Here is a 14,723-nt window from a genome sequence, read left to right as displayed (position 1 = left end):
AACCTGGGTTGGGGATTTAGCTCAGTGGTAGAGCGCTTGCCTAGCAAGTGCAAGGCCCTGGGTTCGGTCCTTAGCTCCAGAAAAAAAAAAAAAGAAAAAAAAAAAAGAAAGAAAAGAAAATGAAACCTGGGGGCTGGAGAGATGGCTCAGGGGTTAAGAGCACTGACTGCTCTTCCAGAGGACCGGGGGTTCGATTCCCAGCACTCACATGGCTGCTCACAACTGTCTGTGAGTCCAATTCCAGAGGATCGGACACCCTCACACATACATGAAGGCAAAACACCAAGGCATATAAAATAAAAATAATTAAAAAAGAAAAGAAACCTGTATGCTGACCAACCCTATGGCATGGCAGATCCGGCTGCCATGAGTAATACCTTTGTTTCCTGACCTCCTCCTGTGATCTGTGTGCCCATCCTGACTACAGCTTCCATGCCCAGATCAAGGACAACCTCCCTCCCATCTGCCAGCCTCTTTGTTCTCCATCTGTCCTAACTCCTGGAGCTACTTCTTAGCTCTTTCCTTGGGGGCCCCACATCCCCAACACACTATCTAGACGTTCACCAAACACTCATTTCCACTCAGAACCAGTCAGCCTGAGAGGCGGTAGGACCATGTTTAGCACTCTCTCTGTCTCTTCTCACACAGGGCAAACCCTGTTCCTCCACCATCGGCTGCTTGTCCACCTGGTGTCCAAGCTACCTTTCAAAGGCTCCTTTGCCTAAGGCTGCTCACAAGCCAGGCCTAGGGTACATGGAAGATGTGGGCTTCTGGGAAGCACAGGCTTGTCTCGGTTCTTCTGTCATAAGACACACTGGGGAAGAGCTGTAGAATGAAGGTCTTCTGGACTGAATGAATGAACAAGGTCCTCTGGACTGACTGACTGAATGAACAAGGTCCTCTGGACTGACTGACTGAATGAATGAACAAGGTCCTCTAGACTGAATGACTGAATGAACAAGGTCCTCTGGACTGAATGAATGAATGAACAAGGTCCTCTGGACTGAATGAATGAATGAACAAGGTCCTCTGGACTGAATGAATGAATGAATGAACAAGGTCCTCTGGACTGAATGAATGAACAAGGTCCTCTGGACTGACTGAATGAAGGTCTTCTGGACTGACTGAATGAATGAACACGGTCCTCTGGACTGACTGAACGAACAAAGTCCTCTGATTGAGCCTTGGTTCATCAATGGCACTACAAATCTACCCACCACAACCGCACCTCCCACCATCTGCTCCTAGTGGGGCCAAGACCTGCTGGCAGCTTCCTTCAAGGCTTAAAACTGCGCACTTGGCCCCGCTCCTCTCAGCCCCCCTCCTCTCTGCCGCCCTCCTCGCCGCCCCCCTCCTCTCGGCCCCCCTCCTCTCTGCCGCCCTCCTCGCCGCCGCCCTCCTCTCGGCCGCCCTCCTCTCCGCCGCCCTCCTCTCCACCACCCTCCTCTCCGCCGCCCTCCCTCCACCACCCTCCTCTTGGCTCCCTGCTCCTCGCCGCCGCCCTCCTCTCCGCCGCCCTCCTCTCCACCACCCTCCTCTTGGCTCCCCGCTCCTCTCCGCCGCCCTCCTCTCCGCCGCCCTCCTCTCCGCCCCCCTTCTCTCTGCCCCTCTCCTCTCCGCCCCCCTCCTCTCGGCCGCCCTCCTCTCGGCCGCCCTCCTCTCCGCCCCCCTCCTCTCGGCCGCCCTCCTCTCCGCCCCCCTCCTCTCCGCCGCCCTCCTCTCTGGCCCCCTCCTCTCCGCCGCCCTCCTCTCCGCCGCCCTCCTCTCTGCCGCCCTCCTCTCGGCCGCCCTCCTCTCCGCCCCCCTTCTCTCTGCCCCTCTCCTCTCCGCCCCCCTCCTCTCGGCCGCCCTCCTCTCGGCCCCCCTCCTCTCCGCTGCCCTCCTCTCCGCCCCCCTCCTCTCGGCTGCCCTCCTCTCGGCCGCCCCTCCTCCTCACTGGCTACTACATAGAAAAGCCACATACTGTAGAAGTGGAAGTCACTTTACAGCTCAGATTTGTAAAACTAATGCTTGTTTCTTAGGTACATATATAATTAGAGTACTTTAAAATGTAAAAGAAAACAATTACAGAAGAAATTTACCCATATTGCCATAATTAGAATGAACATTTTGGAATACTTTCAGCATTTTTTGAAGCATAAATATACTTCACATGGCTGAAATCATATAGCTTATGTATTTGTAACCTATTTTCAACATAGTCTAGCATAAATCCTATCATTACATTTTCTCCATAAACTTAATTCTAATGCATGTTTTATATTTTTTGGTTGTGAGCCTAGCCTTTAATGGCTGAGCCATCTCTCCAGCTCCTAATGTATGTTTTAATACTGCCTAATATTCCACATTAGGAGTAAGCCACAATTCGAAGCTGTCGTTTGCTGTTTCACGTTTTCCTACGGCACAGCGAGGAGCTCTGTGCTCCAGCATCTTGTCCGTCTAAACCTTTCTCGGAGCAGGAACACCCCTGCTAGAGTAACCTACAGGCGCAAACACTCCTGCTTTAGTTTGGGGTATATGGGAAGGACCATCATTCCCCAGTCCCCGAACAGGACATAAGACTGTAGCCTGACCAGTTAGCTTACTCTGTCCCTCTGTGGTTGGGTGAAGAGTGACCTTGGGGCCCAATCGGAACCAGCACCTCTCTTCTAGGCCAAGTGTGCAACACCGGACAGATGTTCTACCACTGAACTTCACTCTGACATCTTTCGGGATTTTCTAAGACAGGGTCTCTCTAAGTTACTCAGGCTGCCCTCAAACTTACAAATTTCTTGCCTCAGCTGCACTATCGGCACGAGGCACCAGGCCGAGTTCAATGTGAACCTTCTGAGAAGCTGAGCTTCTCTTCCTGGCCCCTGAGCTCCCTAGATCTGGAGGGAAGCCGAGAGTGTCTGGGTGGCATACAGCAAGAAGAAAGCAGACAATCGCCCAAGCCCTCATGGCCAGATGCCCTTCAGCAGGCATAAGTCAAATTGTGTTATGGTCCCCCCCTTAGGACAGGCCACAGCTCACAAAATCCTTGGGCTGTATGTCCTGTGCCCAGGAGCAGGCCCGCCTCACTGGCACACAGGAGTACGGGACTCAATGGGAGGGACAGGTACAATTCTCACAGCCCCACCTCCTACCGCCAGCACTTGCTGAACTATGGTCCGTCCCCTCCCTTTCTCCTCCAGGTCTAGTGACAAGGACAACTTTGTGCTGATCTTAATCTCTAAGGGTTCCACCTCCTTTCTGGACTCTCATGTCTTTATAATTAGGGCTGGGGATATAGCTCAGTGTTAGAGTGCTTGCCTAGCACACTGAGGGTCCTAGGTTCAATATCCAGTACTCACCCAACCCCCCAAAACATACTTTTATAATTAGTCTCTTTATTAGACTCTTTGGTCAAAGTTTTAGAAGGTGACATGGTCTCCCGACATCATTGCCTTTTTTTTTCCAGGGAGAAGAGTTGGGGGAGACTGGGTCTCACTAAGCAGCCCTGGCAGGCCTATAACTTGCTATGTGAAACAGACTAGCTTTAAACTCACAGAGATCCACCTGCTTCTAAGATTAAAGGCATGGCCACCACACGGGGTATATCACAGGACTCTAGCATGCCCTGGGTCTGGAGATGTCCCATATCCTTCCTCACTGTTTGGGAGACAAAGCAGGACCTGCCCAGGCCACACAGAATGGCTTCCTGATAGCAAAGCAACCCATACTTTGGGCCGGAGTACCCTGCTAACTGTATGAAGGCCAAAAAGTGAGGTTTGCTGCTATATAGACCAAACAAGGCAGAGTTCTCTGTAATTTGAGTGACCATGTTCAAGGGACCTCCTTCTCTGAGATTATCCCATGAGTCAACTCCAGAGAGTAGTCATGAGGATTCAATAAAACATGCTCATAAGTACCCCATAGTGCTTGTCTTCAACATGACATCACACCAGTCTTGTGCGGAGGCCTATCTGTACCAGGGCCAGCACAGGCCCCCTCTTGGTGATGGAATGGGACACTTCCACCAGAGGTGACACGAACTAGCCAGCCTCTTCCCCTTACTTTCTCTGGCTTCCTTCAACATCTTATGCTGTCTTCTCATCTCCAGAGAGGAGCCCGGGTTCTGCAGAGACGAGGGACCCTGGCCGAGGTTCCCAGAAACCTTCAAATAAGCCCAGAATCCCTGGTTTCTGGAGTCAGGACATGTACTTTAACGACTGCTCAAAGCGGACCAGTAAGCAGGCACAGTGGTCCAGACCTCTGATCCCAGAAACCCTGGAGAATGAGTAAGTACAAGACCAGACCCTGCAACTTAGGAAGACTCATGGACGAGATTGGGGAGGGGGAAGAAGGGAGGGAGGGGGAGAGAGAGAGAGAGAGAGAGAGAGAGAGAGAGAGAGAGAGAGAGAGAGAGGGAGAGAGAGAGATGAGAGGGAGGGGAGGGGGGGAGGAGGAGGAGGAGAAGAAGAAGAAAGGGAGGGAGGGAAGGAAGGAAGGAAGGAAGGGAGGAAGGGAAGAAGAGAGAAAGAGAACTCACTAAGTCCAGCTCTGGGAACTTATCACAGAAGATGACTAGCAAGAGGCAGAAGTCTGATTTCAAAACAGAACAATGGGCAGGAGAGATGGCTAAGTGGTTAAGAGCACTGGCTGTTCTCTCAGAGGACCCTGGTTCAAATCCCAGCACCCACATGGCAGCTCACAACCATCTGTAACTCCAGTTCCAGGGGACCTGATGCCTTCTTCTGGCCTCTGCAGGCATTGTACTGATGTGGTGCACAGACAAATACAGGCAAAACATCCACACACGTAAAATAGAAATGAAGTGTTTTCTTAAATGGAACAAACCAACAAACCTGGTGGTGATGATACACATCTTCAATCCCAGCACTCAGGAGGCAGAGGCAGTCAAATCTCTGTAAGTTTGAGGTCAGTCTGGTCCACAGAGGGAGTCTAGGAGAGCCAGGGCTACACAAAGAAACCCCCCTGTCTTGAAAAACCAAAAACCAACCAACCAAACAAACAAACAAATAAAAAACAAAAAAATAAATCCAAAGTTCAGGGAAGCAGCTGAGTGGGAGAAACCTTGCCTGGAGGTTCTAGGTTTAATGACCAGTGGGGGTTTGGGTAGATCAAGCCCCCCTCTTTTTACAGGGGTGGGGGTGCTAGGGATTGGACCCAGGACCCTGGACATGCTACACCTATTCCACCACCGCTCAGGCACATCCTCAGCCCAACGCTCATCTTCCCCCCTTTTTCTGTTTTTTGGTTTTTCAAGACAAGGCTTCTCTGTGTATCCCTGGCTGTCCTGGAACTCGCTCTGCAGACCAGGCTGGTCTCGAACTCAGAGATCCACCTGCCTCTGCCTCCTGAGTGCTGAGATTAAAGGCGTGTGCCACCATCGCCTGTCTCCAAGGCTCATCTTGAAATTAAAAGTGCTTTTACTAGCACATATTAACTATGCATAATGATGGGTTTCATTGTGACATTTCCATACATGTATTTTGATCATATTCACGGGCTACCCCCTCTCCCTCCCACTGATCCGCTCCCCTCTCATCTAGCCCGTCTCTCCCATCTCCACCCTTCCCCGACTTTTCCTGAACTCTTCATGTCTTTTGTGTGTGTGTGTATGTGACCCAATGACTTTGATTGGGGTTGCTTAGAGGAGCATGAAAAACTAATCAGTGGCCGGCCATACTGCAACCATTAAGTGTCTACAGACCCTCAGGGAGACATTCTTACAATAGAATACAACACACCCATTAAAAATAATTGGGCCCTTATTCATGGATAAGCAGAGGCAGTTAGGTGGAGAAGTATTTACTGTTAAGTAAATACTTGTATGGCACTTGTTATAGGCCTTGGGCTACTCTAAGCGCTTCACATATAGAAATTCCTTTTACTTTTTATTGTAAATTTATGAGATGAGTACTTTTCTCATCCCATTTTATAGATGAGGACACTGAGGCAAATAGTAAAGTACCCTGTCAAGGTCATATAACTAGCAAGTGGTGGAATAGGCAAGATGGCTCAGAATGCTGGTCCCGGCATGCACATGGGACCTCATCCATTGCTCCACCCAGCTATTAACACTGTGTCCCGCAGGGAGCTGTAGATTGAGTTTTATGTCTGTATCTACAGCACTAATTAATCTTTTTCTAGACTTTTGACTCAAGAGTTCTATTTCAGGGCTAGAGAGATGGCTCAGCGGTTGAGAGCACTGGCTGCTCTTCCAGAGGACCAGGGTTCAATTCCCGACACTCACATGACAGCTCATAACTGTCTGTAACTCCAGGATCCAACACCCTCACACACACATACATACAGGCAAAACACCAAAAAACTTTAAAAAGAAAAGAGAGTTCTATTTCTCTGAATCCATCCTTAGGAAATTATAAGAGAGGCAAACAAAAATACATGATAAGGATGTAAACACAGGGTGATTACAATAAGGCTTTGGAGTCATACTGAACGTTCACCCCAAGACTGGTTATATAGTGGTGTTTGCACAGGAAAAGTGACCGACAGTGAGACACTGATGTCCACACTCTTTCAATGCGTGAAAGAGGTGGCAAGCTGCATTTGAGAAACAAAGCCACGTGGGACCCAGCAAGGAGACAGGAGAGGCTCGAGCGCCCTCTCCAGGCACGCCTCTGCCACTGTGCTATTTCTGCAAGGCCAGGTTTTCTGCCTGTCTATTACTCCCGGAACGGTAGAAGCTGTTCCTTCTCTAAGCGGCTGTCACCCCAGTCCTCAGCTATAAGACGGCAGACAGCAGAGTCCCCAAGGGGTCTTTGCCACTCACTAGGATTCTCAGGAGACCACTAGCACACAGGACTCCACCAGCAGGAAAACAAGAACCAAGCCCTCACTACATTGATTTCTTCCCTCAAAGCCCATCTTCCAGGAGTCCAAGGAAACCGTGAGAAGGCAGGGCCGCCCTGCGCTGTCCAAGAGCACAGCTTCTGTCTTTCCAGCCCAGTCAGAAAGACAGCCCCTCCAGCCCATCGGTGCAGACAAGCACTAAAGGTTGATCAAATAACGATGCACAATTCAAACATTTACTTTCCAGACGCCTTCAGAAAGTTTATCATACACAAACAAGCACAGGAGAGCCAAGAAGGGTTGAAGTTCAAGCCAATTCGTTTGCCCAGCAGCCCCAGAGAACAGGAGCATCACACTAAGCTGCCCACAGAGGCCTGGGGTGGGAGCGGGGCGGCTCCCTTTGGCAGTGGAGGAGAGTGTTTGGTGGCTGTAGAGTGGACTGGTTGTGAAAAACACTGTGGGTAAGTGTAACCAGTCATCCAAAGGTCAGGATCCCAAGTGGGCCTGAGAACAGCATGCACGGGTTAGTGAAACCAGGGAAGCTCAGCATGTACATCAGTGGTTCTCAACCTCCCTAGTGCCGCGACCCTTTAATACAGCTCCTCATGTTGTGCCGACCCCCAACCATAACATTATTTTGCTGGTACTTCATAACTGTAATTTTGCTACTCAGTTCTTAAGATCATCAGAGATATGTATTACCCAATGGCCACAACCCACAGGATGAGAACCACAGGTATACAGCGTCCATGGGCGGCTCCTGGCACATCCTGACCTAACACAGCAGTTCAGGAAAAGTGCAAGAGTTTGCCATCAGTAAGCTTCTTGAGATTGGAAAGACAGTCTGGATTTCAGTTTCTGTTTTCTTTTGTTTGTTTTTTGTTTTTGAGACAGGGTTTCTCTGTGTAGCCCCGGCTGTCCTTGAATTCAGAGATCTGCCTGCCTCTGCTTCCCGAGTGCTGAGATTAAAGGTGTGTGCCACCATTCCTGGTGTTCAGTTTTTAAGTAGTTGCCCACAGAGGAAGAAATCAGTCTTACACCTGACAGTCTTTGGCAGAGAAAGTCAGGCAAAGGCAACTGGGCTGGACAGTCACCCCTCCGAGATCTCCCTGCCCTAGGATGCAGGACCAGGGCCCCATCCACACGCCCTGGCCCTAGACAAACCGTGACAAGTGTGCACCAGGAACCTGCTGGGTCTGGGCCCTGTGTCAGGTGCTGGACACACAAAGGGACGAAGCGCAGTCCTGCCACTTGGGCCCATGATCTGCTGAGAGGACAGACAGACAGTCTTGATGGCACTGGAACAAACGCAGGAACTCGGGAGCCAGTTTCAGAAGCTCTCAGAGCTTGGAGTATGAGGCTGAAAACGAATACACCAGAGGGACAGGAGGCGGGAGGGCCACCGTCTGGGAGTCACATGGACAAGAGGGATCTGAGGCTAGAGAGGTCAACACAATCCTAGCAGGGGCTCGGGAGGACCTGCTCAGAGATGCCCCCACACCACTCCTTCTCAAAGCTGTGCCCAGACACGTGCACACGTGCACAGAGCAAATAAGGGAAAATACCAGGTCAACAGCTAAAACTAACAGTTCCACTGGGTGTGGTGCCACAGGCCTGCACCGCAGCACTCGGGGGTAGAGGCAGTTAAGAGCGGTAATCAGCTTCCCTCGCGGCCGTGTGCGACTGTGTGTCCATCACCTCGGGGAAGGCAAGGCCACATCGGCAGACAGCAGAGCAGCATGCTGGCACGCAGCTGGCCTTTTCTAATTCAGACCAGGATCCCAGCCCAGGGGATGGTGCAGTCCACGTTCATGTTGGGTTTTCTCTTCTTAGTTAAACCTTCCTGGAAGCACCCTGAATAGCACACCCAGAGGTGTGTTTCCATGGTGATTCTAAATCCAATCAAGTTGACAATGAAAATCAACTACCACTATACAGAAAGACCCTGTCTTTAAAATTAGACAACAAAGAGCCAGTGAGATGGCTCGGCAGGCAGAAGAACCACCGCCCAGGCCGACAACCTGAACTCAATACCGGAACTCACAGGGTGGGAGGAGAAGACTGATGCCCGAAAGCCGTCCTTGAAATAAAAACTGCTTGAAAGAAGAACAAAGGGGCTGGAGAGGTGGCTCAGTGGTTAGGAGCACTGACTGCTCTTCTAGAGGACCGGGGTCCAATTCCCAGCACCCACGTGGCAGCTCACAACTGTCTGTAACTCCAGTGTCGGTTCCAGGGGATATGACACCCTCACACAGACATACATGCAGGCAAAACACCAATGCACATGAAATTAAAGAGAGAGAGAGAGAGAACAAAAAGACAAAGAAATCCTACCAGTTTACTATGTTCTGGGTATCCAGGCAAAGCAAAGGGGGCACTGTAGTTACAACAGGTCAGTTACCAGAAAGATGGTACAGGTTGTTAAAGACAGTTTAGCCAAAGCTGGGCGTGGTGGAATACACCTTAAATCCCAGCACTCGAGGCAGAGGAGGTGGATCTCTCAGTTCGAGGCCAGCCTGGTGTACAGTGAGAATTTCAGGACAGCCAGGGCAACACCAAGAAATTCTGTCTCAAAAAACAAAAAACAAAGACAGTTTAGCCTTTCCTGCTGCCTCTGCTACACACCCCAGTGGTGATGCTCTACCTTACAAGAGGCCCAGAGACAAAGCCAAGTGACCATGGGACTGAGCCCTCTGAACCCTCCCTGTGCCCAAGTCCACAACCTTAATTTGATTCTATCACCTTATTTCTGGTCTCAGCAATAAGAAAAGCAATCAAGGCCCGGCAGTGGTGGTGCACGCCTTGGATCCCCGCACTTGGGAGGCAGAGGCAGGTGCATCTCTGAGTTTGAGCTGGGCACACACCCCACCCTGATTTCTACCCCCAACTTGGAAGACACTGGGTGTGGTGCTGGAACTGTAATCCCAGCATTCCAGAGGTGGTGGCAGAAGGGTGTAAGTTCAAAGCTATCCTTGGCCACCCCGGGCTACACGAAACCCTATCTAAAAAAGAAAATAAAAATAATAAAGGGGAGGTATGACTCAGCAGGAAAAAGCACTTGCCACCAAAGCCTAAGGACTCAGATTGATACTTGGAACCCACACGGCGGCAGGAAAGAAGAATGACTTCTTTAAGTCATCCTCCGACTCCACAGGTGCACCCACACTGCCCACCCCTTGCCATACACAAATAGACAAATACAACTGTGGCTAGGTGTGGTGGCACCTTTGGGAGGCAGAGGCAGGCAGATCTCTATGAGTTTGAGTATAGCCTGGTTTACATCATTGAGTTCCAGGACAGCCAGGGCTGTGTAGAGAAACCCTGTTTAAAAACCAAACAATGAAAACACTTGTTTTTAAAGATGATCCAAACAGCACTCACCTTCAGGAGGACGGAGACATGGCTGCTCTGGAGGGAGCCCAAATGCTCTAAGAGAGCCTCCGAGAGAACCCTGCCTGGCCACTATGCCTTCCATAAGGCCTCCTGGCTACCGAGGCAGTTATGAAGCCACACTGTGCTTACTGCAGACGCCAAGGCCATCAGGCACCAGACCATAGGCTGTGGAGCTCTATGGTGCTAATATGGCCAGTGAGCCCCCTCGTCAGGCCTCATGGAGAGAAGACATGTGTTCACCAGGGTCCTGGGTGTGATGCTTTGGATGTAACCAATAAAACTGAAATCATCTACCCTGAGTCCAGCTGAAGGCTAACTCGAAATATATTTTTTTTTCATTATTTAAAAAAAAGCAGCTGGGCAGTGGTGGTGCACACCACTTGGGAGGCAGAGGCAGGTCAATCAATGAGTTCGAGGCCAGCCTGGTCTACAGCCTGAGTTCCAGGACGGCCAGGGCTACACAGAGAAGCCCTGTCTCAACCCCACCCCCACTGTCTCAAACAACCCCGCCCTAAAAAATGCCGAAAGGTAACAGGTGCTGGTGAGACTAGAAATTAGAACAGTCATTGAGAAACACAGTTTCTAGATGGGGCTGGAGAGAAGGCTCATTGGCTAAGAGCAAGAGCTGCTCTTACAGAGGACCTAGGTTCAGTTTCACTACTTGCTATTTACTGGGTGTGAGAAAACACGAGGTACAACAGAACCCATTATAAGGGTTTTCATTAGGGAAGAGAAAGAGTGGAGGTGGGTAGGCCTACCGAAAAGAAGGTGCTGGGAGGGGGGGGCGGTGAGAGAGAGATGCGTGCTACCTCTGGGGAGAGGGAGAGACAGCAGGGAATGGGTAGAGCCTGCTTTTGTAGGTCACTTCGTGCATGTGTATATGGACTTACGTAGCTACGCCACACATGCACAAATTACATGATCACACTGCACACAGATTACGTGACCATGATGACCATGGATCACATAGTCCTGGAGTGACTAAGCATTTTGCCTGACTGCGGATAGTGCATGTGCATTCATGTGACTCCAAAAGTGGCTAAGAATAACACCACCACCCATATGGAGGCCCACAGCAGTCTATAACTCTAGTTCCAGGGGATCTGATGCCCTTTTCTGACTTCCTTAGGCACCAGGCAGAGGTGGTACATAGTTATTCATGAAGCAAAAGATCCACACACATAAAAGAAATAATGTAAAAGCTGGGCATGGTGGCACAGACCTTTAATCCCAGCACTTAAGAGGCAGAGACAGGCAAGTCTGAGGCCAGCCTGGTCTATATAGCCGGTTCCAGCCAGGGCTATACTGCTCAATTAATTAATTACATTTAAAAATATAGACTGGGTTTTTTAAAACTTTAATAAGGAACTTACTTATGACCCAGCAATCCTGCTACTGGCTATCACTCAAAGGAATTGAGTGTCATGCCATGGAGATACCTGCAATTCTTCTATTAACTGCAGAGCTGCTCACAACAGACAAGATACGAATCAACCAAGAAAATAAACAACAAATGCTGGCCAGGAAGTGGACACCACTGGTAGAATGCAAACTAGTCTGGCCACTACAGAAATCAGTATAACAGTTGCTCAAAAACTCAACAATAGGTTTATTATCTAATCACTTGTAGATATTTACCCAAAAAACCCTGTCTTAGTTTGGGTTTCTATTGCTGTGAAGAGATACCATGATCATAGCAACTTTTATAAAGGAAAACATTTAATTGGGGCTGGCTTACAGTCTCAGAGGTTTGGTCTATTACCGTCATGGTGAGAAGCATGGCAGCATGCAGGCAGACATGGTGTTTTGGAAGGAGCTGAAAGTTCTACATTTGAAGCCACAGGCAACAGGAAGTGAACTGTCTATCCCACAAGATGTAGCTTGAGCATATGAGACCTCAAAGCCTGCCCCCAATGACACACTTCTCCTAACAAAGCCACATGTACTCCAACAAGGCCTAATAGTGCCACTCCCTAAAGGCAACTGAAGACATTTCTTATGGACTAGAGGGAAAAAATTTATGTAAACCTTTTAAAATTTAAATCCATGTGCAAAAAAGTGATTGTTATCATTCCTAAACCTTTTTAAAAATTATTTTATTCCCAGGTGGTGGTGGAACACACCTTTAATCTCAGCTCTTGGGAAGCAGGGCAGGTGGATCTCTAAGTTCAAGGCCAGCCTGGTCTGCAGAGTGAGTTCCAGGACTACCAGGACTACACAGAGAAACCCTGTCTTGAAAAAAAAAACCAAAAAATACAACAACAACAACTTATTTTATTTATTGATATGTATGCTCACACATAAAATGGGCATGGAGGTCAGAGGACAATTTACAGGAATCAGTTTTTCTTCCATCATGTTGGTCCTGGGGACTGAACTCATGTTATTCGGCTTGGTGGTAAGCACCTTTACCCAGTGAACCATCTTGCCAGCCACCATTATTTCCAAACTTTCTAATACAATGCCAGAATGCTTCCTTCCTTGGATGCAAAAAGCAGTCTCGCTTAGCAATTACAGGCCAAAGGTAAGCATGAATATCTGGTTAAGGTGGCAAAACCAACTTACATGCATAGGAACGCTCTTTTGCTTAGGCAGCTCCAGCTTAGAAATGATCTGAACTGTATGCTATAAAGGCCCAATGTAAATGAAGGCATCTATGTTCCAAAGTGTATGCAAACATTCAAGAGGCAGCAATACACACAGGTAGTCATTACTAAGACATAGCAGAGAAGAGAAAGGTCTACAGTATGTCCAGATGCCAACATTGTAAGTGCAAAGAACAAGGATGCTGTGCACCTGGAACCTGAGGTAGGCCAGCTGCTCCTCACTGTTCACCAAGTTCGCTTTGAGTTTTTATTGTTTGTGTATCAGCAACTTCTCTTTTTTCAGTGCTAGGTATGGAACCCAAAGTCTCGCACATAGGAGGCAAGTGCTCTGCTACTAACCTACACATTCAGCTTTGTTTCTGAAACGTTTACCTTTTTAAGATTTGTTTTGTTTTTAATTATAGGTGTGTGTGCATATATGTGCAGGTGAGTGCAGGCGGCCAGAGACATTGGATCCCCTGCAGCTGGAGTTTGTGAGCCTCCAACTTTCGTCAGACTTGGGTCCTCTGCAAGAGCAGTGCACACTCAACCCTGAGTCAGCTCTCCAGACCCTAAAATGTTGGGTTTTTTGGTTTTAAATGTAAGATTTTTAAAAAGAGGAAATGATGCCGGGCGGTGGTGGCGCACGCCTTTAGTCCCAGCACTCGGGAGGCAGAGGCAGGCGGATCTCTGTGAGTTTGAGACCAGCCTGGGCTACAGAGTGAGTTCCAGGAAAGGCTCCAAAGCTACACAGAGAAACCCTGTCTCAAAAAAAAAGAAAACCAAACAAACAAAAAAAAAAGGGAGCAGGAGGATGATCTTAACATCAGAAAAATTTATGCTTTTCTTAAAAAAAAAAAAATACAAAATGTTTTAAAAAATCTTAACAAGTTACTATGTGAATTTTATTCTATTTAATTATTTAGAAAACAAGTAATGTTTTCCCTGTAGATAATAGTATTTGCCAGTACTTCTGAATGTCCGCAGACAGTTGTATGGGTTTTTGTTCTAGGGAGGGTTCTGGAAGACAGAAGGCCAGAGTGCTCCAACCTGGTTTGTTTTCCCTAATATCCAATGAAATGCGTGTTCAACACCATTCCTCCTTAGAGACCTGCAAAGAGGGACAGGGATATAGCTTAGAAGGAAAATACATGCTTAGCATGTCCAAGGCCGTGGCTTTGATCTTCAGCACTGTCCAAAAGTAATAATAACAATAGCTGGGCGGTGGTGGCGCACGCCTTTAGTCCCAGCACTCGGGAGGCAGAGGCAGGCGGATCTCTGAGTTCAAGGCCAGCCTGGGCTACAGAGTGAGTTCCAGGACAGCCAGGGCTACACAGAGAAACCCTGTCTCAAAAAACAATAATAATAATAATAATAATAATAATAATAATAATAATAATAATAATAAAGGTAATTTAAAAAGTCAAGTCAATGACCAACATTCATAGCCACTCAAAAGGCTAAAATCAAACATGGACATGTCAAGCAGGTCAAGGCAGGGAGCAACCTGAGCTTAGGCACTAATAGGGACCATGTAAAATGGTCCACCCACTTTAGTAGATCTCCTTGTGATCCAGTAATCCCATTCCTATGTATTTAAGCAATAAAAGAGAAAACATACATTCATGCCGTCATGAACAAGATTATGGAGACAGGGACCAGAGAGGTGGCTCAGCAGATTAAAGAGCACCGGCTGTTCTTCTGAGGACCTGTCTTGATTCCTAACACCCATCTCATGGCTCCTAACTGCCTGTAACTGTAGTCTCAGGAAGTCAGTCCACTGCCCTTTTCTGGCTTCTGTGGGCAACAGGCATGTATAAACACACATGGAGACAAAACATTCACACACAATTAAAAACACATATATGAAGACAACCCCAACTCCATGATGATGAAAACGAGCGAAGAGACGTGCCACACCCATCCACACGAGCACAGGTGCACAAA

The 14,723-nt window shown here is 48.5% G+C and overlaps 1 protein-coding gene across 1 annotated transcript; it reads right to left on the bottom strand.

Annotated features, from left to right (window-relative positions):
- Positions 1-1,312: 1,312 nt before the first annotated feature.
- On the bottom strand, positions 1,313-11,959 carry LOC128104593 (uncharacterized). Its single transcript, XM_052729520.1, has 2 exons — positions 11,954-11,959; positions 1,313-1,939 (listed from the first exon to the last, which is right to left on the bottom strand). Exons 1-2 carry the CDS (start codon positions 11,957-11,959, stop codon positions 1,313-1,315), a joined length of 633 nt encoding a protein of 210 aa, XP_052585480.1.
- Between the last annotated feature and the right edge of the window lie 2,764 nt (positions 11,960-14,723).

This window comes from Peromyscus californicus, unplaced genomic scaffold (assembly GCF_007827085.1).
Source record: "Peromyscus californicus insignis strain IS unplaced genomic scaffold, ASM782708v3 Scaffold_8__1_contigs__length_139910024, whole genome shotgun sequence".
Classification (NCBI taxonomy): domain Eukaryota; kingdom Metazoa; phylum Chordata; class Mammalia; order Rodentia; family Cricetidae; genus Peromyscus; species Peromyscus californicus.
The sequence above is the reverse complement of the archived record's forward strand: the minus strand, read 5'-3'. Positions and strand labels throughout refer to the sequence as shown.